The 24,564-nt window shown below is 42.2% G+C and overlaps 1 protein-coding gene across 11 annotated transcripts in view; it reads right to left on the bottom strand.

Annotated features, from left to right (window-relative positions):
- Positions 1–24,564, bottom strand: part of KCTD1 (potassium channel tetramerization domain containing 1) — a 116,589-nt gene that overhangs the window by 15,122 nt on the left and 76,903 nt on the right. For all 11 annotated transcript variants that reach the window (XM_084849644.1, XM_084849643.1, XM_084849648.1 and 8 more), the window contains one exon: positions 8,218–8,362. In XM_084849644.1, coding sequence (XP_084705770.1) covers positions 8,218–8,362 — 145 coding nt within the window. The remainder of the gene's footprint in view (positions 1–8,217; positions 8,363–24,564) is intronic.

Genomic DNA, 24,564 nt, shown 5'->3' with positions numbered 1-24,564 from the left:
AATGAATTATATTGCATCTTTGGATTGTGGGGGTAGAGGAGAGAGGGATAATTGTTTTAGAAATGAACTATTGTTATTTATTCCTTGTCTGTTTTGTGGGTAGGGTAATCATTGTAGATCTATGAGCCAGTCTTAATGATAATGAATTTGCATCTCTTATGCATGTTTAGACTGAAAAAAATCCTACAACTCCCAGCATTCCCCAGTTAGCATGTAGGACTTTTTTTTCTGTCTAAACATGCATAGGATTGCCCCCTTAAGCTGATTAACCTTCCCATCTCCACTGCAGCCATCTGGAATTCTTAAAAAAAAAAAAAAGAGCATAGGAAAGCAAAAGAACCTGCTCTCGATCTTCCCACTCCCAGCCCCCAACCTCCCCCACAGATGGAACTTTTCCCCAACCCCATAAAAAGCATAGCAAAGCAAAGGACAGCAAAAGGAACCTGCTCTCAATCTCTCCCCAGCGCCCCCCACCCACCGCAAATGGAATTCTTAAAAAATGAGTAAGTAGCAAAGCCCACAGAATGGACTGCTAAAGGAAACCTCCTCACTTTCCCCCTCCCACATTTATTGGATAAATTTGTGAGCCTGGGCTGGCTCACTCCTCAGTCCTTGGGATTTCTTTAAAATTACACGCACAAAATCACCTCACACTGCTTGCTCATTTTCGCTCTCCCACTCTTCCATCCTTCTCTCTAAAAAAACCAAAACAGAGCAGTTGCTCAGGAGGTCAAAGGGGAAAAAAAACCCAAGACAGTATTCTGCTGCTCCTGCTCCTCATCCCAGTTGGATCTCAGCTCTTCTCATCCTCTCCTAGTTTTAGCCTCCCACACAGAGTGGTGATCTGCTGCTCCTGGCTGCACATGATCTGTGCATACTATGTCACAGGAGAGAGAAGAGATGACCTACTGAGGTGAGTAATGTGGATGTTTTCCCCCTATTTTGATTGGCTCGGTACAGGTCACTTGACCTGGTGGTGGCTATGCAGCCACAACATAGGGCGTCCAGCAGCACCATCCACTGGAAAGCTCCGGAGGCGGGGCCTTCCTTTGCTCTGCAGAGAGAGCGCTCTAGCTATTCTCTTTGATTCTATGGGGGACTGTTCTCCCAGGATGCCCTCCAGGAAAGTGGCCATTACTGTATGGTGCAGACTGCATGCGCACGCTCAGCAGGCATGCGCAGTAAGCAAAAACTAAGTTGGAGACCAGTAGGAACAGAAGACAATTTCATCGAAGAAGGAAAAGTGGCAGCTGCCAGCCCAGCGCAATGGCACCACACGAGAAAGAAAAGAGGGGAGGAAAAGAAATGTACAGTATGGAGAGAGCTGGGGGGGCGCTATGAGGAAGCAGGGCACCGCCCCTGTGCGCTCTTTTAATAGCACCACCACGGGTCCAATGTATTGCAATAGCCCAACAGGTTTCCCCCGCCCCTCTTTCTCAAAAGACCATTACAACCAAGAAATTGGTATCGCAAGTTTTCACTATGACAGTGTTAATTCTTGCGTCACGACAAAGCAAATTTGCAGTATTGAACCTGTTGGATAGAATTTAATTCTGGGGTCCAAAGGACACCTGCAGTGTTTTGTGACTGGGTGTTGTTGAGGGGTTTTTTTTTGTACATACAGGAAAACAGTTACAAAACCAGAAAAATCTACTATGGAATTTATGATACAGACAAAATGCTAAGCGATTTCCCTCCCCTATTTTGAGAAGTTGCTGGAGACAGAATGAACCCCAATTAGCTTGGTGTTTGGTGGTTCCACTTTCCCATTAATTGGTGGTTTCACTTTCCCATTAATTTCAACAGGGGTAAACTGGACCCCTGATAGCTTACGGAGAAATCCCGAGTGGGGCTGGTAGAGAACCAAGAGACAGATGTACTATCTCATTCCCAGCCATGCTGGGTTGCACCATACAAAGTTGAAAGCATGCCATGCGTGGGGCTGGGGAAGCAGTTTTGCCAGGCTATTCAGCCCGGTGCATAGGTGTATTTACAGTTCGCTGCCATTGACAGCAATGGGGGGTGGGGATTAGCTATGCCAGCTCCACCCGCCAGAACATCCTGTTTCAGAGCTTTCTTCTTGCTACCTCTAGAAGAACAGCTGACAGCAGCTTTTCAGCCACTTGGGTGCTGCAGGGCCCTTAACCACAGTGGAAAGGCACCAACATGTCATCCTAATCCCCTCCAGCCATCAGCATTTGGGGGGGGGGAGGGTATAGGACTATGCTCTTAGCAAGCGCAACATTTTTTTTTAATGAAAAAAGAAAGGAGGAAACAAATGCCACTGGACAGCTGAAGGACAAATTAGTGAGGAGTACTTGGAGTATGAAGAAGCTCAGAACTGCTAAAAAAAAGTTTTACTAATATTTCAAACCACAGCAACTCCATTAGTTTTGGAAGGGTAAACAACTAGTTTAAAACAGTGCTTCTCTGCACTGATGAAATTGTATTATTTTAACAGGTACGTGTGTATATTTTGTGAAAAGACTGGTTTTTCCATACGTTCGTTTTGAGCAGACTGAATCTTTGCACTTGATAATAGCATTTTCCAAAGCTTCTATCCTAAGTATACTTACCTGTGAGCAAGTCCCATGGAATCAGTGAGAATTACAATCTCTGGAATACCTAAATATACCTTTGACATTAAAACCCACTTGCTACAATCAAGATCCATAATGGCTAGTGTGATATAGGTGTTAAGAGTGTCAAAGTAGGGCTGGGAAGACCGAGGTTCAAATCCACACTCAGTCATGAAGTTCACCTTGGGCAGACCACCGTACTTGGCAGGGTTGAAGGGTGGATTAAACGGCGGGGGCGGGGTAGAGAGAGAACATGCACACCAACTGGAGCTCCTTGAAGCAAAGTTGGGTGTGAAGGTTTGAGGCCTACAATGGCATTTCTTTGATGAGCTCCCGCTGGGCTTTAAAAACCTGGCTGTTCAGGTGGGCATTTGGGGTGGGTTAGGCTTTCTTAGTAGTATTGTACGCCGCCTAGAGTGGCTGGGTAGCCGGCCAGATGGGCAGCAAATAAATAAATAAATAAATAAATAAATGGGGGGGGTCAAGCTTAGAGGCCTGTTTTTTGTTTTTGTTTTAGGAGGGGGTATCCCTGAGGGGAGTAGTTTAATTTCCCCAGGGAAGTTTCTTTTCTTCCGTTTTGAAACAGTACTTGTGGTTTTGGGGGTTGTTGTTGTTCAGTCGGTCAGTCGTGTCTGACTCTTCGTGACCCCATGGACCATAGCACGCCAGGCCTTCCTGTCCTGCGCACTCTCCCGGAGCGTGCTCAGGTTCATATTCATTGCATCGGTGATGCTATCTAGCCATCTCATCCTCTGCTGTTCCCTTCTCCTTTTGCCTTCAGTCTTTCCCAGCATCAGGGTCTTTTCCAGAGAGTTTTCTCTTCGCGTTACGTGACCAAAATATTTCAGCTTCAGCTTCAGTATCTGTCCTTCCAATGAGCACTCAGGGTTGATTTCCTTTAGGATGGACTGATTTGACCTCCTTGCAGTCCAGGGGACTCGTAAGAGTCTTCTCCAGCACCACAGTTCGAAAGCATCAATTCTTCGGTGCTCAGCCTTCCTTATAGTCCAGCTCTCACAGCCATACATTACTACTGGGAAAACCATAGCTTTGATTAGACGGACCTTTGTCGGCAAGGTGATGTCTCTGCTTCTTACTATGCTGTCTAGGTTTGCCATAGCTTTCCTCCCAAGGAGCAAGCGTCTTTTAATTTCATGGCTACAGTCACCGTCTGCCGTGATCTTGGAGCCCAAGAAAGTAAAATCTGTCACTGCTTCCATTTCTTCCCCTTCTATATGCCAGGAAGTGATGGGGCCAGATGCCATGATCTTCGTTTTGTTAATGTTGAGTTTCAAACCAGCTTTTGCACTCTCCTCTTTCACCCTCAACAAGAGGCTCTTGAGATCCTCTTCGCTTTCTGCCATTAGGGTGGTATCATCTGCATATCGGAGGTTGTTGATCATTCTCCCAGCAATCTTAATTCCAACCTCTGATTCATCCAACCCAGCATTTCTCATGATGTACTCTGCATATAAGTTAAATAAGCAGGGTGACAATATGCAGCCTTGTCGTACTCCTTTCCAAATTTTGAACCACTCGGTTGTTCCATGTCCGGTTCTTACTGTTGCTTCTTGACCCTCGTACAGGTTTCTGAGGAGACAGGTAAGGTGGTCTGGTACTCCCATCACTTTAAGAATTTGCCACAGTTTGTTGTGATCCACACAATCAAAGGCTTTAGCGTAGTCAATGAAGCAGAAATAGACGTTTTTCTGGAATTCTCTTGCTTTCGCCATGATGCAGCGAATGTTGGCGATTTGATCTCTAGTTCCTCTGCCTCTTCGAAACCCAGCTTGTACTTCCAGTAGTTCTCTGTTTGCATACTGCTGAAGCCTAGCTTGTAGGATTTTGAGCATCACCTTGCTGGCATGTGAAATGAGCGCAATTGTGCGGTAGTTTGAACACTCTTTGGCGTTGCCCTTCTTTGGAATTGGAATGTAAACTGACCTTTTCCAGTCTTGCGGCCATTGCTGAGTGTTCCAAATTGGTTGGCATATTGAATGCAGCACTTTAACAGCATCATCTTTTAGGATTTTAAATAGCTCAGCTGGAATACTGTCATCTCCGCTAGCTTTGTTGTTACTAATGCTTCCTAAGGCCCACTTGACTTCACTCTCTAGGATGTCCGGCTCAAGTTCAGTGACCGCACTATCATGGCTATCAAGGACAGTAAGATCTTTCCTGTATAGTTCTTCTTTGTATTCTTGCCACCTCTTCTTAATATCATCTGCTTCTGTGAGGTCCCTGCCTTCTTTGTCCTTTATCATGCCCGTCTTTGCACAAAACGTTCCCTTGAGATCTCCAATTTTCTTGAAGAGATCTCTAGTCTTTTCCATTCTGTTGTTTTCCTCGATTTCTTTGCATTGTTCATTTAAGAAGGCCTTCTTGTCTCTCCTTGCTATTCTCTGGAACTCTGCATTCAGTTGGATATATCTTCCCCTTTCTCCCTTGCTTTTTGCTTCCCTTCTTTCTTCAGCTACTTGTAAAGCCTCATCAGACAGCCACTTGGCTTTCTTGCATTTCTTTTTCTTTGGGATGGATTGAGTTGCTGCCTCCTGAACAATGTTACGGACCTCCGTCCATAGTTCCTCAGGCACTCTGTCTATCAGGTCTAATCCCTGAAATCTATTCCTCACCTCCACTGTATATTCATCAGGGATATGATTTAGGTCATACCTGAATGGTTTAGTGGTTTTCCCTACGTTCTTCAATTTAAGCCAAAATTTAGCAACAAGAAGCTCATGATCTGAGCCACAGTCAGCTCCAGGTCTTGTTTTGACTGACAGTATAGAGCTTCTCCATCTTTGGCTGCAAAGGACATAATCAATCTGATTTCGATATTGACCATCTGGTGATGTCCATGTGTAGAGTCGCCTCTTGTGCTGTTGGAAAAGAGTGTTTGCTATGATCAGCGTGTTCTCCTGGCAAAACTCTATTAGCTTTTGTCCTGCTACATTTTGTGCACCAAGGCCATGCCTGCCTGTTATCCCGGTGATTTCTTGACTTCCTACTTTAGCATTCTAATCCCCTATGATGAAGAGGACATCTTTTTTTGGTGTTAGTTCTAGAAGGTGTTGTAGGTCTTCATAGAACCTCAGCTTCTTTGGCATCAGTGGTTGGGGCATAGACTTGAATTACTGTGATGTTGAATGGTTTGCCTTGGATTCGTACTGAGATCATTCTATCATTTTTAAGATTGTACCCCAGTACTACTTTTCCCACCCTTTTATTGACTACGAGTGCTACTCCATTTCTTCTAAGAGATTCTTGCCCACAATAGTAGATATGATGGTCACCTGAATTAAATTCGCCCATGCCTGTCCATTTTAGTTCGCTGATTCCCAAGATGTCGATGTTCAATCTTGCCACCTCATGTTTGGCCACCTCCAGCTTACCTTGATTCATTGATCTGACATTCCAGGTTCCTAAACAATATTGTTCTTTACAGCATCAGATTTTCTTTTCACCACCAGACACATCCACAGCTGAGTGTCCTTTCGGCTTTGGCCCAGCCGCTTCACTCTTTCTGGCGCTACTTGGAAATTCCCTCTGCTTTTCCCCAGTAGTATATTGGACACCTTCCGACCTGAGGGGCTCATCTTCCGGCGTCATCTCTTTTAGCCTTGTGATACGTTCCATGGGGTTTTCTTGGCAAGAATACTGGAGTGGGTTGCCATTTCCTTCTCCAGTGGACCACATTTTGTCAGAACTCTCCGCCATGACCTGTCCATCTTGGGTGGCCCTGCACGGCATAGCTTATGGCTTCACTGAGTTACGCAAGCCCCTTCGCCACAACAAGGCAGTGATCCATGAAGGGGGTTTTGGGGGAGGAGGGCATAAAAATAGAAAGTCAGAAAGACCAGGATAGTAAGAGTCAGGAAGAGAGCAGAGCCTGAAGAGGGAATAGGAAGAAGCAGCCTGGAGAAGTCTCAGTACAGCTAGGGTAAAGGAACTTGCATTTTGTAACTTTTATTTTCTCTTGATGCCTTTTGTATCACTCAGATCTATTGTGTAAATACCTTTAGTTGTGGTTTGCTTGCTTTAATTTACCAGTAAACTATTGTAGTTAAACCCTGTGTCTAGAGTGTCAATCACCCCACGCCTATAGCCTAAACCCCATCTTATTGGAAAAGGGAAAGTAAAAGGAGGAAGGTGGGATTCTTATGGAGGCAAAAGATCCTTAACAACTTGCTCAGGGGGTCCAGGTCATAAGGGGAGCCCTGACATTGGGTATAAATTAATTAATAAATGAATTAAATAAATTCATGGACTCCTGGTTTGTGCAAAGAATATGCATGAAGGTTTCTTAGCTGCCATGTAAAACACGGAAGAATGCAAGAGCGCTGCTGGGCTAGACAAGAAGTCTCTCTTGGCCTGTTGAGTATCTGTTTCCAAAAGATGCCTCTAAGACTCCCACCAGCATAGCATAAGGCAACAGCCCTCCCCTATTCTTGTTCACCAAAAATTGGTATTCAGAGGCATATATCTTCTGAATTTGGAGGTTCCATTTTAGCTAATAGCTAGCATGGAGGTTCCATTTAGATATCACAGCTAATATCTGTTGTTAGACTTATCCTCTGTGTGTCTCTCAGTGGCTTAAAATGCAAAGATAGCTCTACTTTGATTGTCAGGAGTCCTCAGTCTTTTCCTACCATCAGCTTACAATCAAAGGACAAATCCTTATGACACAAGAATTTGGGCATTCAACAGGGGGGTCCAGTCCTGGTCTCTCCCATGCCACACAACTGTTGATCATGAATGCCCCAACAGGGCTAAGAAATGGGGAGTCCACATCATAAAAATACTTCCCTGATATATTTCCATCTCATAGTCACCATCAAAATGCGGGGAAGCCTTGCTTTGATAATGGCATGATACATCCAAACATTGTGCGAAGTTAATCTCTGTTAGAAGTAAAATGAATTTGCTCCACCAAATTCCCCTCAGAATTTTCCTATTAAAATTTGAACATGCAATATTCATTCTCTATGTGTTCAAATATTTTCTCTTTGTTCAACACCCATTATATTTTATTTCAATATTTGATATCCGACAGTTGATACTTTGTGACACTGAACCCCTGATAAATTTCTAAAGAACCCAGGGTTCAACAAAAGATAGTCTGAAAACCACTGGTATGTCATATTTGACTACATATGATAGCTGGCATGCAAACTTTATATTACATTTGATAACAAGCAAGATATTTAGTATCTTAAAGCATGCAATAAAACTTGCAAAGGTAATTAGAATTTGATAGTTGCCTGTTCATGAGTTTCCGTATTTGAAGCCTGCCAAAACCAAAACAATCAAGAGATGCCAAGAAGTTTAAAGCATTGAATGTTAATGTTAAATGTGAAAACATTTACAGTGTAATCCTATATATGTCAATTCAAAATTAGATCCTACTGAGTTCAATGGGTCTTACTCCCTGGTAAGTGGTTATAGGATTGCACTCTTATTTAGTTTTACATTCAGAATGTGAATTTGAGTTTTGTTTTAAATTTTTTCATTTAAAATGGTAGTCCTGAAAAATGCTGCCATTTTCAAATATTCATTTCAGAGACCAGCCCACAGACACTGGTTATTCAAACTACCTCTGCATTGAATATTTCAAACATGAAGATGAATAAAACTTCACCTTGAAATCATCTGGTATGAGGAGTTTTGACGTTCGTAGAAAGTTCAAGATATATCTGAACATTTGGCCATCTCGGTCGATGAAGTAGTGCTGCTTCAGACTGTCCAAAACGATTGGCTCTGTGCCATCAAAAAGCCTACCAATTCTGAAAATGAAAGAGTAGACACCAACATTCAATTTGCAGTAAGCATAATTAGTCATTAGGAGGGAACACCCTCAGTCACTGACCACAGTCACCTTAATAGCTTGATTCAAGTTCTGCATTTAAACTCAGTGTTGATATATTTTACTGGGGGAAATAACATTATTAAAATGAAATGTGGCACAGGGATAAGTTATCAATGTGAGTTTGGGAAAAGATTTAAAACTAAAAAAATGTAAGGTCTGTTAGGCTAGTTACAATGAAAACAGAGTAATATGGAATTTTATCTCCATTTTCAACAGTTCCTTAAATCATTCATGTTGGATGAAGAAGGCATATATCCATTAGAAGCACCCTTATCCACACACAGAATTTCTTTGGCTTAAAACATCTTGCAACATCAGGGCTGAGATTTTTGTGGTCTTTGGCTCTGAACCAAAATAATCCAAGTATGTGAAATCTGGTAATCATTTGTCTTTTATTCTTATATCCTGAATATTTTAGGGTTACATTCTTGAGGTTGTGCTCCTCCACCCCACTCCTTGCCCACGTGAAATAAAGATTCAAGAAATAAAATTTGCATCTCTAAATATGAAGATAACCATTTTTAAATTTTATTTTATTAAAGTAGAGTTAGCTTTTTCTTTCACATCCATCACTCCCAACAGAAAAAGAAAATAATTCACATGATTTTTTATGTATTTGTCAGATTCTTAGCCTGCTTTTCCTTTCAGGGTCAAACTAAACATTACTTTAAATACATAGATAGTTGCTGTGTCCCTTTTTCCTCATTCAAAAGTAAATAGAGGGACCTGATCTGGACCCTATCATTGGCAGGGGGGGCTTTAACCTTTTGCCCATAGTTGCCGTCCCAATCCACAATTCTGAACACGTGTGATTTGCATTGCCAAAAAAGGATCCACAGAAATGAATTCATCCTTTTTTGGAAATGCAAATTGCAGGAACACAATCCCACCCGCCGCCACCCAAATCTGGATTGGGACCATAGGATTAACATGTTAAACCTCCTCCCCCTCATGCTAAGGTGCTAATCCAGATCAGGTTCCCCATGCTTATTTTTGAGTAAGAAGGGAAAAATGCCATGATGGCTTACAGTTTAAAGTAATGTGCAGTTTAACCCTAAGCAGCCGTGTTCACGGGTTTCTCTTGTTACATCCTCCCAAACATATATAGCAGGTTAGGCTGAGGGATAGCAACTTGTCTAAGCTACTTAGCTTCCTGTCTGAGCAGGGATTTGAAACTGGACCTCCCCTGTTCAAAACTGGCTGTTCTGCTCCAAGGAACTATCAGTTTCCACACTATCTTAATAATAAAATCTAAAATGGTGGTCTTCTGTGGGGGAATGAATGTCAGCCCCAGCAGCTAGTCAAGGCTGGAACCAGCAAGGTTGCTAAGCCTCCTTCAGTGGTAGTTCAGCTGGGGGAGGAACTCTGGAAAGGTCTAAGCAGCAACCTTCCTAGACAGATGTTCTGTCTAGACAGTGTGGTTTGTAAGGATTTACTGGGCTCTGTTTCCCAACACACTTGCTAATCAGACTACAGGGGCTAGGCCTCCTTTCTCATAAAGGGCACCATCTCCTCTGAGAGTGTGGATCCATCCCTGCCAAACCCACGATCAGTAGAAGTTAGACGTTTCGGACAGTGACATGAAATTTTGAACCCCAATGGGTTTTCTCCTGCTGCTGCCGTCTTGAAACTACCTGCTTCACCTCACTCAGAAAATGAGTACAGGCAACATTTGCAGTCCCCTGCTCTGGCCTTTTGTGCTCACATACAAGAAAGGCTTGAGCACATGCCCAGAGTATACTAAGTTGTCACCTGTTTGTTTCAACAGCAATGAAAGTACTAGTAAAGAACTCAGGAAAAAACTGTCTGAGAACTACTATCATATTTCAGTTCCACAAGACAAGATTAAGCCTTGCAGTGTCTAGTTGCCTATTGTCAGAATGGTTCCATAAATAACTTACACCACTTTCAGTATTCATTATGTTGCTGATCTACCCTTTTACCAACTGAAATTACCAAAATTTCAATTTGAAATGATCAAAAAGCCATTCAGGTATTCAACAGGTATGGATCATGAAATTGGATAACACCTATTAGGAACTCCCATTGGGGCTGTTGTTCTCAAGTTAAATGTGTACACGAAGCAAGCAGACTCTAATGATCCAGCCTTCTAAGAATGCCAGTGATAGGGAATGTGGATGACAAAGATATTCTTATAAATGTTTTCTCTTATGGGCAAATGCCCTTTACTTTTATGCTAGCTTTAGGGACATTAGGTTATTGATTTCTTCTTTCCAGGATCACTTTTTCTATATAACACTCTCTCACTATAAAGCTCCTTCAGGAACAGGACAAGATACTTTAAAATACGGGTTGACGCTTCTTCCTGCCATACCATCCTTCCCTGTACTTCATCCTCCTATTCCAGAAGGTCAGTCTCTCAATTCACACATGTCTGAATTGGTTTAATATTTGCTTCTGAACTTCCAAGTAGCAGCACAATGAAACTGATAATTTTTGTCAGACTCACTGTGGCCCAAGGCAGAAAGCAGCTGTACAAACTCAAATTGCCACCCAAGAGGCAAATGAATTGTTCACAGATTTAACAAGATCAAAGATTCATACTGGGAAGTTGTCTTTGAAGACAGTAAATAAGCGAATGAATGAATGAATGAACCAATGAATAAATAAAGGGAAATATTTGAAAATATAGTGGATGGGACCGAACTCCTAAACATCTACCAACATCCAAGACGTTTCTAAAAAAGGACATCTTTTTTCCAAGCATTGTTAATATCATACTAAAAGTGACTGAAAAGATAAATAGTGAAGAAAAGGATAAATCTCCCTTCCAATTTTGCTTTGTACTTACTCTAAGGTAATTTCTATTTGAAATTTGATAACAGCCATCAACAAGGTAAGACATGGAGAAAGCCAATCATAACAGAGCCCAGGAACAGGATCTAAAGGACTCAAGCATCCATCTAACACCATCCCCCCACACACCTCACTTAGTTCACATGTCATTACTGTTCATAGTGATAATAGCACAAATCTCTGTATCGTGAGGAAATGCTAGTTCTCCTTATTTGCAATCCCTCTACTGTTGCTCTTGCTTTTTTCATGACATCCAGACTTAAGAATAAGAGGTCAGCATAAAGTCTGTGAGAAATTCATTGGATAGCTGTTAGGCAATCACCCACATAATTTCCTTAGTGCCTTCCCCTCTTTTCTGAACAGGTTTGTGCTGGCCAGGATTCTTAGCACCGGCCAGCTTAATATGACAGAGTAGGCTTCAACAAAACCTGTTCCAAGAGAACAGAGGGGAGGTTTCTCACCTGCTGTGCCAGCCTTGTAAATAGCCATCCTAGCTTCAAAGTTTAATGTTAAATTATGTGCAAACCCTGGCTAGGATTGATATTCACAGTTTAAATACTTCAGGTCACTCTATTGGGATCTACTGAGAAGGGGACATGCATATTATATGTTCCAGCCATGTTCTTGCATCTTGATACATTTTCCTGTTGCCCTCTTTATTCTCTATCTTCTAGATTCTCAGGAGTTCCCAGTCTTGATGCCATCCTAACCCTGAGTTCCTGTTGGATCCAAATCCCAGCCATCCTGTCTGCCTGTGTTTTTTATGGTCTATTGAGATTTTGTAAATTACTCTTCTTGATCCTTGTAATATATTAATAACTTCAATAACTGTCCTTCATAACTGTTGCTCAAAAGATTAAATACGACATGTGAAACAGTACTTAAGAACTGCTGGTGTCTTTCCTTTTATAAAATTGGTATGAAGGCAGGATGCTCAGGATTACAACTCATGAAAAATCATGGAAAATCAAAACTATAAGACATGAGAAAGTACCAGTGGATTTTACACACACACACACACACACACTTTCTCATTGTAACATGCTTGTATTAAAAAATCAAATATAAATGGATCATTTTTATAGCTTGCTGTTTGGAACACTAAGGGTCAAACTAAACAGGCCTTTAAGCACATAGTAGATATATGCATCCCCTTCATGGATCACTGCCTTGTTGTGGCGAAGGGGCTTGCGTGAAGCCATAAGCTATGCCGTGCAGGGCCACCCAAGATGGACAGGACATGGCAGAGAGTTCTGACAAAATGTGGTCCACTGGAGAAGGAAATGGCAACCCACTCCAGTATTCTTGCCAAGAAAATCCCATGGAACGTATCACAAGGCTAAAAGATATGACGTCGGAAGATGAGCCCCTCAGGTTGGAAGGTGTCCAATACACTACTGGGGAAGAGCAGAGGGAATTTCCAAGTAGCACCAGAAAGAGTGAAGCGGCTGGGCCAAGGCCGAAAGGACACTCAGCTGTGGATGTGTCTGGTGGTGAAAAGAAAATTGGATGCTGTAAAGAACAATATTGTTTAGGAACCTGGAATGTAAGATCAATGAATCAAGGTAAGCTGGAGGTGATCAAACATGAGATGGCAAGATTGAACATCGACATCTTGGGAATCAGCGAACTAAAATGGACAGACATGGGCGAATTTAATTCAAGTGACCATTATATCTACTAATGTGGGCAAGAATCCCTTAGAAGAAATGGAGTAGCACTCATAGTCAATAAAAGGGTGGGAAAAGCAGTACTGGGGTACAATCACAAATACGACAGAATGATCTCAGTACGAATCCAAAGCAAACCATTCCACATCACAGTAATTCAAGTCTATGCCCCAACCACTGAGGCCGAAGTGGTTGAGGGCATAGTTCCCTTGAGATCTCCGATTTTCTTGAAAAGATCTCTAGTCTTTCCCATTCTATTGTTTTCCTCGATTTCTTTAAATTGTTCATTTAAGAAGGCCTTATCTCTCCTTGCTATTCTCTGGAACTCTGCATTCAGTTGGATATATCTTCCCCTTTCTCCCTTCCTTTTCGCTTCCCTTCTTTCCTCAGATACTTGTAAAGCCTCATCAGACAGCCACTTTGCTTTCTTGCATTTCTTTTTCTTGGGGATGGATTGAGTTGCGGCCCCCTGAACAATGTTACGGGCCTCCATCCATAGTTCCTCAGGCACTCTGTCTATCAGGTCTAATCCCTTAAAATCTATTTGTCACCTCCACTGTATATTCATAAGGGATATGATTTAGGTCATGCCTGAATGGTTTAGTGGTTTTCCCTACGTTCTTCAATTTAAGCAGAAATTTTGCAACAAGAAGCTCATGATCTGAGCCACAGTCAGCTCCAGGTCTTGTTTTGACTGACTGTATAGAGCTTCTCCATCTTTGGCTGCAAAGGACATAATCAATCTGATTTCGATATTGACCATCTGGTGAAGTCCATGTATAGAGTCGCCTCTTGTGCTGTTGGAAAAGAGTGTTTGCTATGATCAGCGTGTTCTCTTGGCAAAACTCTATTAGCCTTTGTCCTGCTTCATTTTGTACACCAAGGCCATGCTTGCCTGTTATCCCAGTTATTTCTTGACTTCCTACTTTGGCATTCCAATCCTCTAGGATGAAAAGGACATCTTTTTTTGGTGTTAGTTCTAGAAGGTGTTGTAGGTCTTCATAGAACCCGATCAACCTCAGCTTCTTCGGCCTCAGTGGTTGGGGCATAGACTTGAATTACTGTGATGTTGAATGTTTGCTTTGGATTCGTACTGAGATCATTCTGTCATATTTGAGATTGTACCCCAGTACTACTTTTCCCACCCTTTTATTGACTACGAGTGCTACTCCATTTCTTCTAAGGGATTCTTGCCCACAGTTGTAGATATAATGGTCACCTGAATTAAATTCGCCCATGCTTGTCCATTTTAGTTCGCTGATTCCCAAGATGTTGATGTTCAATCTTGCCATCTCAACCTCCAGCTTACCTTGATTCATTGATCTTACATTCCAGGTTCCTAAACAATATTGTTCTTTACAGCATCGGATTTTCTTTTCACCACCAGGCACATCCACAGCTGAGTGTCCTTTTGGCTTTGGCCCAGCCGCTTCACTCTTTCTGGCGCTACTTGGAAATACCCTCTGCTCTTCCCCAGTAGTATATTGGACACCTTCCGACCTGAGGGGCTCATCTTCCGGCATCATCTCTTTTAACCTTGTGATACGTTCCATGGGGTTTTCTTGGCAAGAATACTGGAGTGGGTTGCCATTTCCTTCTCCAGTGGACCACATTTTGTCGGAACTCTGCCATGACCTGTCCGTCTTGGGTGGCCCTGCATGGCATAGCTTATGGCTTCACTGAGTTACGCAAGCCCCTTCGCCACAACAAGGCAGTGATCCATGAAGGGGACAAGAGACAGGGAGGGAAGTATCTATCCAATTTTCACCTTGTTTCTTTCTTCTGCAAAGTATCATCAAGATGATGATGTTTTTGATGAAGGAGGGAAGTATTTATCCAATTTTCACCTTGTTTCTTCCTTCTGCAAAGTATCATCAAGATGATGATGTTTTTGATGAAGTGTCTCACACAGGGGCCTGAAGAGAATGGATTCAATGGATATACTTAAAGGATCATTTGTCAATTTAGTATTGACTATTTGTGCTGCTCCAAGACAGGAAGAAATTTCATTTTTTTAAATATAAACTGAAGCCCTGAGGCATGTTCTTAAACCATTTAAAAATAAATCAATTTTCAGATGGGTAAAAGGACCCTAGAAGAGCCTTAATGAACTTGATTAGAGCATTCTGGACCTCATTCAGCTGAATCTAAAGCAAGGCCAGGCAAATTTAGAACCTACTTTCAGCAGAGACACTCTGTGGCCTGGAAGTGTTTGCTGCTACTGTTTGGAATTTGTGGTTATGGCTCCTTTACGAAAGACATAAATTATGTCTTAGTACTTGTGACATAATATCTAGTTGCACACGAGTATAAATTAATTGCTACCACTAATGAGGTTAACAGGAAACACAGTTACTATGCAAACTAGATCTTGATTTTTTTATATAAAGGAAGAAGCCATTATACCCTATGACCATGTTAAATAATCTCCTGACACTGTAACAATTATATTCGAGTAACTACACATGCACACACACACACACACACGTGCGCGCACACACACAGCAAAAAAGCACTCTACAGAGGATCTATCTTCTATTCCTGAAATGGAACCCTGACAGGAAATCCTGCCCAATATAAATGACTGCAGGCAAATTGTAACAGAAGGAACAAAAAAGAGCTCAAATACACTAACAGCTCAACCAATATGAAGCTGAGAATGTTCCAGAGAACTATATAGGTCAGAGACGGGGACTCCCCGAGAATCATTTACTTCAAATGTATCAAGGCAAGACCCACCACATCCAGACTACTAAGGAAAGATATCTACTTGCCAGAGAGAGAGCACAAGAAAGCAATGGGCACAGAATTCTTGCAACTGCACGAAGCATATAATCTATTACAGTATGCAACTATTCTTCCACAGATAGCTCTCTGCTCTACTTTCTCATTTACCCACCTGACATAACTGAAGCGAACAAGCATCTTTCTGTCTCTCTCAACTGTCTTTCGCTAAGATAAAAAGACAAAAGATACAAAATCGAGACCTTAATTGCTAAGTTCAAGTCATGTAGTGTTAATAAAAGTGTATTTAGTCACTCAGAGTTTACACTTGATATTATCATGACATGTTTTCACTTGTAATGCCCACTGCAGATCAATTTTCTTAAGATCTGAAATATCATATTTTTTATTTATTCAATTTATGGCCCACTTGTTGGCTTCTACCAGACTTCCAAGGGGGCTCAATTTTTCCAGTTCACTCTCCAATTATAGATTTCTGGAGAATGTTAACAGTGTTTAAATTGGTAAAATTAAATTTAACTAGGACATTAAAAGAGCAACGATATGTTAAAGTTGCATAGGGTGAACGTGACAAACTTAAATGCTAGTATACAAATATATAATGAATCTCTTTACTGAACTAGAAAATAACACGTTTAATGTCTTCAGATATTAATATAGGTGTTGTAACATTTAATGGATTATTATTATTATTATTATTATTATTATTATTATTATTATTATTATTTTAAAATAAATGTATGTTTTTGTTTTAAACCACTCTCTCTTCATTATGAAATATTTCCATGGAGGGCTGATCAATGGTGAATGCTGGAAGAAGACTGAGGGCTGGACGGACGCAGGAACTTCCAGGGGAGGGGCCATGGCAGAGCACATGCTTTGCATGCAGAAGGTCCCAGATTCAATCCCCAGCTTCTCCAGGTATGGGCTGTAAAAATTCCTGCCTGAAACCCTGGAGAGCAGCTGTCAGTCAGTGCTGACCAGACTGGCCTAGATGGACCAAGGGTTTGACTCAGTATAAGGCCACTTCCTATGTTCCTAAGGAAGAGACAAAAGCCATCAGCAAAGAATGATGGGCAGAATCATTGCTGCAGAAAAAGTACTGGAAGGTGCCATGACCAGAACTACATGATTGGGAAGAAAATGACAAGTTCCAAGCAGTTACAAGTGGTAACCACAACAGCCAGGGCTTTGACCGATTCTTAAGACAGATAATTGATGTTATAGTTTAAAAGGAAACCCACAAACATTCAATTTCAGTACAGAGAAATCACATCTTGGAAAAGGTAAGATGGGAGGTCACAAAACAAGACTGTAACTAAACAAGCACATGAACAGGGGACACAAGTTTAGATTGCACTTGGTAGCCAGCCAGTGTCTGTGCTTGCCACAGGTCTGGGTGAGTGAAATCTTATCTCTGCCAGCATGCTGAACTTTGGAGGCACTTAAATACGAATAAAGCACTAGCGTGACTACAGGAATAAGCCCTCATGCTCAGTTTCATATTCATCAATAAGAAAGGGATGCTTGCAGTGCCAACTGCAGTAAGTGAATTTTGATGACCCCTGTATGCAGAGAAGAATGAAATTCAAAGCAAGCCCCAAACAACGGGACTAAAACTAGTGATGCTGCCAAATTTTGTAATGAATCTGCTCAATGGTTGAACTTCGCCCATTTGTAATGCTTACCTTTTTAATGAACCTGGACCAGCAGTTTACTAATTCACTATTAAGTTTGAATTGACTGTGAGCTTCTAAGCATGTGCAGTCTGTATCTAAACAATACAATTTCTGTGTATGCACTGCATTAGTTAGATTAACCATTTCAAACTGGCTTTGGAGCGGGATACGGAGTTGAGACTGCCATGGTCGCCTTGGTGGATGATCTTCACCTGGGAATCGATAGGGGGAGTGCATCCCTGTTGTGTCTTTTGGACCTCTCAACAGCATTTGATACCATGGACCATGGTATCTTTCTGGATCGCGGGGCACTGCTCTGCAGTGGTTCCGCTCCTTTCTCCCAGGATGGTTCCAGATGGTGCTGCTCGGGGATAGCTGCTCCTCGAAAAAGGAACTATTATGTGGAGTCCCTCCATCCTACCCCCAATGCTGTTTAATATCTACATGAAACCACTGGGAGAGATCATCAGGAGATTTGGGGCTGGGTGTTATCGGTATGCTGATGACACCAAAATCCATTTCTCCTTCACATCTTTATCCAAGAAAGGTATGACTCCTCTGAATGACTGCCTGAAGTAGGTCATGGGCTGGATGAGGGAGAACAAGCTGAACTTGAATCCAGGCAAGGCAGCAGTGCTCATCATAAAGGGTATGTCAACCAGTTCTGGATGGAGCTGCACTCCCCCTGAAGGAACAAGTTCTTCGCTTGGGGATGCTTCCCAACGCTGCTCCTGGCACCCCAGGTGGAGGCAACGGTGAGAAGTGCCTGTTATCAACTTCAGCTGATACACCAGCTACGCCCGTTCCTGGAATATGTGTGCCTGGTAACGGTGGTGCATGCACTGGTAACCTCTAGGCTTGATTTCTGTAATGCGCTGTACTTTGGGCTGCCTGTTTATTTAGTTCAGAAACTTCAACTGGTACAAAATATGGCAGCCAGGTTGGTCTCAGGGACATCCCATGGAGACCATATTACACCAGTTTTAAAATCTTTACAGAGGCTGCCAATTTGTTTCCGAGCAAAATATGAAGTGCTGATTCTTATCTTCAAAGCCTTACACGGTCTAAGTCCAAGGTGCCTTAGGGAGTGCCTTCTCCCCTAAATCCCAGGCTGCCACCTAAGGTCCTCTAATGTGAGATTAGCAGCCACACGCAAAGAGGATGGACCTTTTCCTTTGCAGCCCCTCAGTTGTGGAATGATCTGTCAGTTGAAATGCGCCTGCTGACCTCTTCAAAGGTTTTATAGTAGGAATTAAAGACTATAATATTCCTGCATACCTTCCCTTTTTAGAAGTCTTGTTCCTTTTGCTGACTCTTGTATACTGTTTTTAAGCTGTGCTGTCTTTAAGCTGTGTTGCTTTAATTGTTAATTTTTTTTGTTCCATTGTTTTTAGTTCAAAGTCGTTTTTAGTTATATGTTATTTGTGTATATTGTCTGTGTGCTTTTATGTAAATAACTTTTAAACTTTCTATATTGTATTTTAATGTTTTAACTTTTGTAAACTGCTCAGAGAGCTTCAGCTATGGGGCTGTACAGAAATGTAATGAATGCATAATAACTAAATAATCCTTTCCTTCCCTAATCTGGTGCTGCTTACTCCCTTGCTACTGCTGCTCTGGTTTCACGAGGAGGACTCAGAAGTGCCTCTCCTCCCAATTTTTTAGTTGTTCCATCACTGCTCTGGCTCCCTGAGGAAGAGGATTCGGCAATCCCCCCCCCCCCCCATTTTTATTCATCCTACCATCTGCTTGGAAGCTTGTCTTGTCATTGCTGCTGCCACTGCAGCTCTGGCTCTGAGGAGGCTCTACGTGATTCGAAACTACAGCTCCCCAAAATGCACTTTGATATCACGTACGTGCAAGAGCTCATTTACATGGACTGAGGTCGCTTTGAGGGAAGAACTCTCATCCAAGTCCACATGGGTGAGTTTGTTATTTTGTAAGTAACAAACTCACTCGGTGTAAATTCACCCATCGCTAACTAGAATGGACACTGGATTGTGCTCTCAGAAATGCACCCATGGTGTTCAGAGAAATGTGCTGTCTTAGGCAAAGTCCAAGACTACCTGCATGTCAGCCAATAACAACAACAAAAGCAAAGGAACAGATATGCAAAGAACTTGAGAAGACAAACCCTAATTGCACTCCATAAGAATGGGTAAGCTTTTATTAGCCAAAACATTACTTTGAAGATCATGCCATCAAACCCAAACGATCACTTCATGCCTCCTCTTTAACAAAGCACTGGGGAACAAATCTCACAAGTGACAAACCTTTCCAAAGGCAACGCCAGCAAAAGGTGGACAAGAGCCAGCAAGAAACATTCTAGAACTTGGCAGCTATATCCTGAAGCTTCAAATATGCCCTGTGGGTGGCCATGGGTGTTGGCTGCAAAGCTACAAGCAGAGTCTGTTTAGTCCTGCAATTATACACATGCAGTATATTAAACTGCTTAGCAACTATACAGCAATTTAAGAAAGACCAGCAAAGCAGAAGCTATTTCATTTGGAGATGAATTCATGTACTATGGCTAGAAAGGATTTCTCAGAACAGTAAGTACATGAATTATTATCTTTCTTCAACATTGATGAGTCATGACCAAAAGCTGAATCTATAGCACATGTAACCAACTCACATCATCCCATGCAAATAAAATGAAAATATTATTTGGCTACTAAAATACTTGGGTTTCTGAAGGTAGGACAATGTAAAATGACAACTTCTGCTGTGAGGAACCCTTCCAAGACTGAGGTCTGGTAGCGGAGAAGAGGAAAAGTAGGATAGCCAGAGGACCATGGGTCTGGCTCAGTCAGTCAAGCCTTCTCTGAGCCTTTTACAACCATGCCTACTTGCAGGTTAGAGGAGGCCTAAGTCCCCGCTAGTCTATGACACCAAAATTTGGGGGGATTTTTGTGAAGAACCTAAGATGCTTTTATACCCTGTTTACCATAATGCTCTTCCTATCTTAATGTTCTAGAAAAGAATTGGCAAAAATATACTGATATATTGGAATGTCTCTTAATCCCAAGTGTTAAAGTTTATAACTTCCCTGAAATCACAAATTCTATATGGGCATCTGCACGACAAGACAACCCACCCTGCGAATAAGCTGCACAGCAAGGGTTCGTCGCGAAACAACCCACAGAGCACCCAACAGATAATCGGGCTTACTGTGGGTTGTTCACCCCCTCCTTCCCCCTTGGACCTCTAGCCAGTATCCCAGTGTCCTCCATGGCAGAACCTGTCTTGTCTGCCTGTCCTGTCCCCCTCGCCTCTCCAATTGCAACCCCCTTTCATTCCCCAGCTTTTTTTTTGGCCCCCCAAATTTGCACAAATTCAATGTTTTCAGCCTCAGAAATTTGTGCAAATGGGACCGTAATTTTTATTATTATTGTTGTTGTTGTCATTGTCGGTCTTTCGGAGGTGTGCAAATGTGCATTTATGGCTGTCCAATATGTATGGCCTTGCTTTGTCAGTGTCCTTGTATGTTTCAGCTGCCAAAGGGAAGCAACCACAGTAGGAAATGTACAAGAAAACTGATGAGACAAGACCGAATATAGGCTAATTTGCATATTGCTGACTGCGACAGATTAGAAAAAGGGAGAAAGATCAGGAAAGTAAGTACACCAAAAAAAAAAGGGGGGGGGAACGACAATATTACCCACTTAGCAAGGTGATCCTCTGGGTTTTAAGTGTTGAACTGACTCAGTGTCCTGCTTCCATTCAACACTTCCTCAAGACTCCAGCTACTTAAGAAAGGGAAGATCTAGGCTTTTCTCCCTTTCGCAGGAACCATGGCAGTAATTGCCCCGAATGGGAAATTTCTGGGGCCGAAAAATTAAAAAGGGGGTTGACGAATGAGTCACAGCCCCTCCAAAGTGCTGTTTCGGCATTGTTGGAGGGGATGTCACTGGCAAGGGAGGCTTGAGGCAGCACAGACAGGCATGATTGGGAAGAGCAGCAGGAGTTTTTGCCAAGTGGCTCTATGCCCAATTGCCACAACCCTTGATAAAATTGCTCTCTCAGATTTGGATGACACAACAACCCATCGCAGGTTAAGTAACCCTTGCAACAAGCCATGGGTTATCAGGATGGCTTGATACCCTAAAATAAGCCACCCAGCAGGAAGCGATCAGGGTTCAGATGACACAACAACCCACCGTGGCTAGTTACCCATGATGGGTTGTCAGGTCCTGTGAACCCAGTCACTGTTTGACTTCCATAGATTTTCCTGAAAAAAATGCAGTCTTTTTGCAGTAACGAAAGTTGATACAAGAACACACTGATGCACTTGGTTAGGTTACAATTATTTCTTCTCTACCAAGACTGAACTGAGATAGTATAGCAACTTACTTGTCAACTCTATTTTACAAGCCTACTGTAATTGAAAAATGAGAAAAATGTTTATCTCTTAATAGGAGTCATTGAACTTTGACTATGCAAAGTTCAATGAATGTAATTTGTGGACAGACACAATTTAATTTTGTTGTGCTTCCAACAGAAGTTGAACCACCACCAAGAACTACTGAGCTAGACCCAGTAGGTTCTTCTAGATATCACTATTAAAAGTAAAATTACTGATCTTAAGTGATACATCAATCTCTCTAGTTGCCCACTTGATGACTGAATTGTTAAGTCAGTGTCCTTTGTATTTAGTAAAAATCTAATAACTCATTTCTCTTTTAACAAGATGCATTTTCTCTTTATCCAGACTATATTCAATTTGATTAAACAACAGGGATATGTACATGAAAAGTGGCTTCTACATGAAGATCCCCAGCTGGATGAGAAACTGAAATGTCAATTGATAGTGCACATAATATTCCATTCCAAGGACCTGTTTGTAGGATGTACTGGGAGCAACAGTTGAATCCAGGCACCTCTCTATCGTCCAACACACCATACTTAATAACCTAGTTTGCATATTTGCTAACAATGGAGTGTTGAAAATGCAGTGGGAACAAGCGAGCATGCTGGTTCCTGGCTGCCCACCCACGCCCACTGCTCCCAGGTGGAGCACAACAACCCAGGGACACCCATTTAAACCATGGGTTCAAACTCTTGGTTGTTCATTCCCAACAACTCAGAGTTCTGGGTTCGGACATCACAATAAAGAACTCATGGATGGAGTGTCCCTGGGCTGTTTATTGTAGCAGGAGTGGATGGGTGTGCAGGAACTGTGGATTGCTGCATACATGAGAACTGGGTGACTAGTGCTGTTGAAGATGACAATGCTGATTATCTGATTGGCACGGAGGCACTCACATATATGTGTGTGCAGAACAGTGGGCTGTCTGTGATTTCAGTCACTGACTTTAAATAAAAACAGTTTGTGGGTTTTAAGTATTCTACTACTCAAGATAACCTGTATATTCATTAGTGTACTATTAGCATATAACATTTTGAATTTCCCAAATAACTTGTATTATTTACTAAAAAAACAAAAGTATGTTAGCTTCTGTAATTATATGCTTTTTATACATGCTTACAACAGTATTTTTGTCCAGGAGTATGCGAGTATAGATTAGATAGCAAATATTACTCTAAAATGTAAGTATTTTGTGTCTTTAATTGTTGAGAGATAAGCTTGTTTAATTGTTTAGAGATATCTGAGAATGTGATAAAAGAAAAAAATCACTTTTCATTAGGAACTTCATGGGAGAATATAAAGTACCTTGGGTTCAGTTTTAACACAAGAGAGACTTGTGGCAATCCATGCTAAATAGAGAGCGTGGGGCAGAGGAAGGTAGCTGTTCTACTGTGTCTTTGCTCTCTACTTCCGGACATTTGTCTGCTTCAGAAGGTCCATCTGCCAGCCATATCCTCAATGTCAGCAAACAGAAAGACCCATAAGGTTACTGCATGCCAGGAACTCCCAGGATGCAGTAGCCTAGTGAAAGCAATATGTGTTTCTGACTGCTGGCTCTATGGTTCCACACAGAAAGGTCTAATAGCTACCATTGCTGTTTTGAAGTCACTTAGCCTGAAGCGATCCTGGGATAGAGTAGCCTGAAACAATGGGCGAGTTCACACATCACACTAAGCCACCCTGAGAATAAGTCACTGTGGGTGGGTTGCTTGGCAGACGATCACCCACTGGGTGGCTTGCTATGGCTAGTTTCTCCCTCAGCTCCCCAGGCCACTGCCAGCATGTATCCCAGGAGTCTTTGCGGCAGAAATCCTTGTCAGCACATCAGCACCCTTTCTGTAATTGGTCTGCTAGGGTTGCCAACTCATGAGGGAAACGCCTCCCCACTCCCACATCGGATCACCAAAGGGTTTTATGAACACAGGAGCGTGTTCGCAAACTTTAAAAAAAAATATATTGTAGGGGTCTTGCACAAGTGTGCAGGACCACAAGTCTGCTATTCAAGTCCAGCATAGCCATATCCCCATCTTGTCAATTTTATCCTCCACTTCGAAGTCTGCTATTCGAGTCCAGCACAGCCATATCCCCAACTTATCAATTTCATCCTCCACGTCGGCACTTCCAGAGCGAAACTCCCCTACCTCCGCATCGGATCACAAAAAGAAAATAATTTTCTGAGCCCTTATGAATGCATTTGCCATTTGGGGGGGGGGGTGCATGAGTGCGCAAGACCGCCTTTCCTGTATTTAGCCAAGCATACAGATATGTCCTCTTGTCAATGTCTGTGTCAATTTCATCCTCCACTTCAGTACACCCCTGTAGTAGAAAACATTTTTTTTAAAAGGCTGCTCCATGTTCTACACCCCTAAAGCTCCTTCTCTCCTGCAGCCACTTTTGGCTCCCCACCACCCTTCGTGCTTGTTGCTTCCCTCCACTGGTGTGCACTGCTAGTTCTCACATGAGGGTTACAGAGCAGTGGGTGGGGTGGTTAAACATATGCAAATTTCAGGGCAGACAAGTGAGTCAGATTGCTAAAAAAAAATGCAAATTTCATGGCAAAGCAGTAAAATGGAAGGTGAAATTATGAAAAATTCCTAGCAGCAAATGTTCACTCCTGCGCAGTTACACAGGACCGAAAACAATAATTATAAAATTGCAAACATGTTTAGGACACTCTCCAGTGTCCTTTCTTCAAGAGTTGTATAAAAAAATATCCATTGTGAGGTGGAGGTGCTGAGAAGAGATGAGCGAGAATGGCAATGGCACTACAGAGATTGCGGGGAGGAGCTCTTGCTGGGTGGCTCTCTAGCCGTTCCTGACGACACATGATAAAATCGCT

The sequence above is a fragment of the Heloderma suspectum genome, chromosome 4 (assembly GCF_057233095.1).
Source record: "Heloderma suspectum isolate Gila_16-S chromosome 4, 16-S_ref, whole genome shotgun sequence".
Lineage (NCBI taxonomy): Eukaryota > Metazoa > Chordata > Lepidosauria > Squamata > Helodermatidae > Heloderma > Heloderma suspectum.
This window is presented reverse-complemented; position numbering and strand designations above follow the sequence as displayed.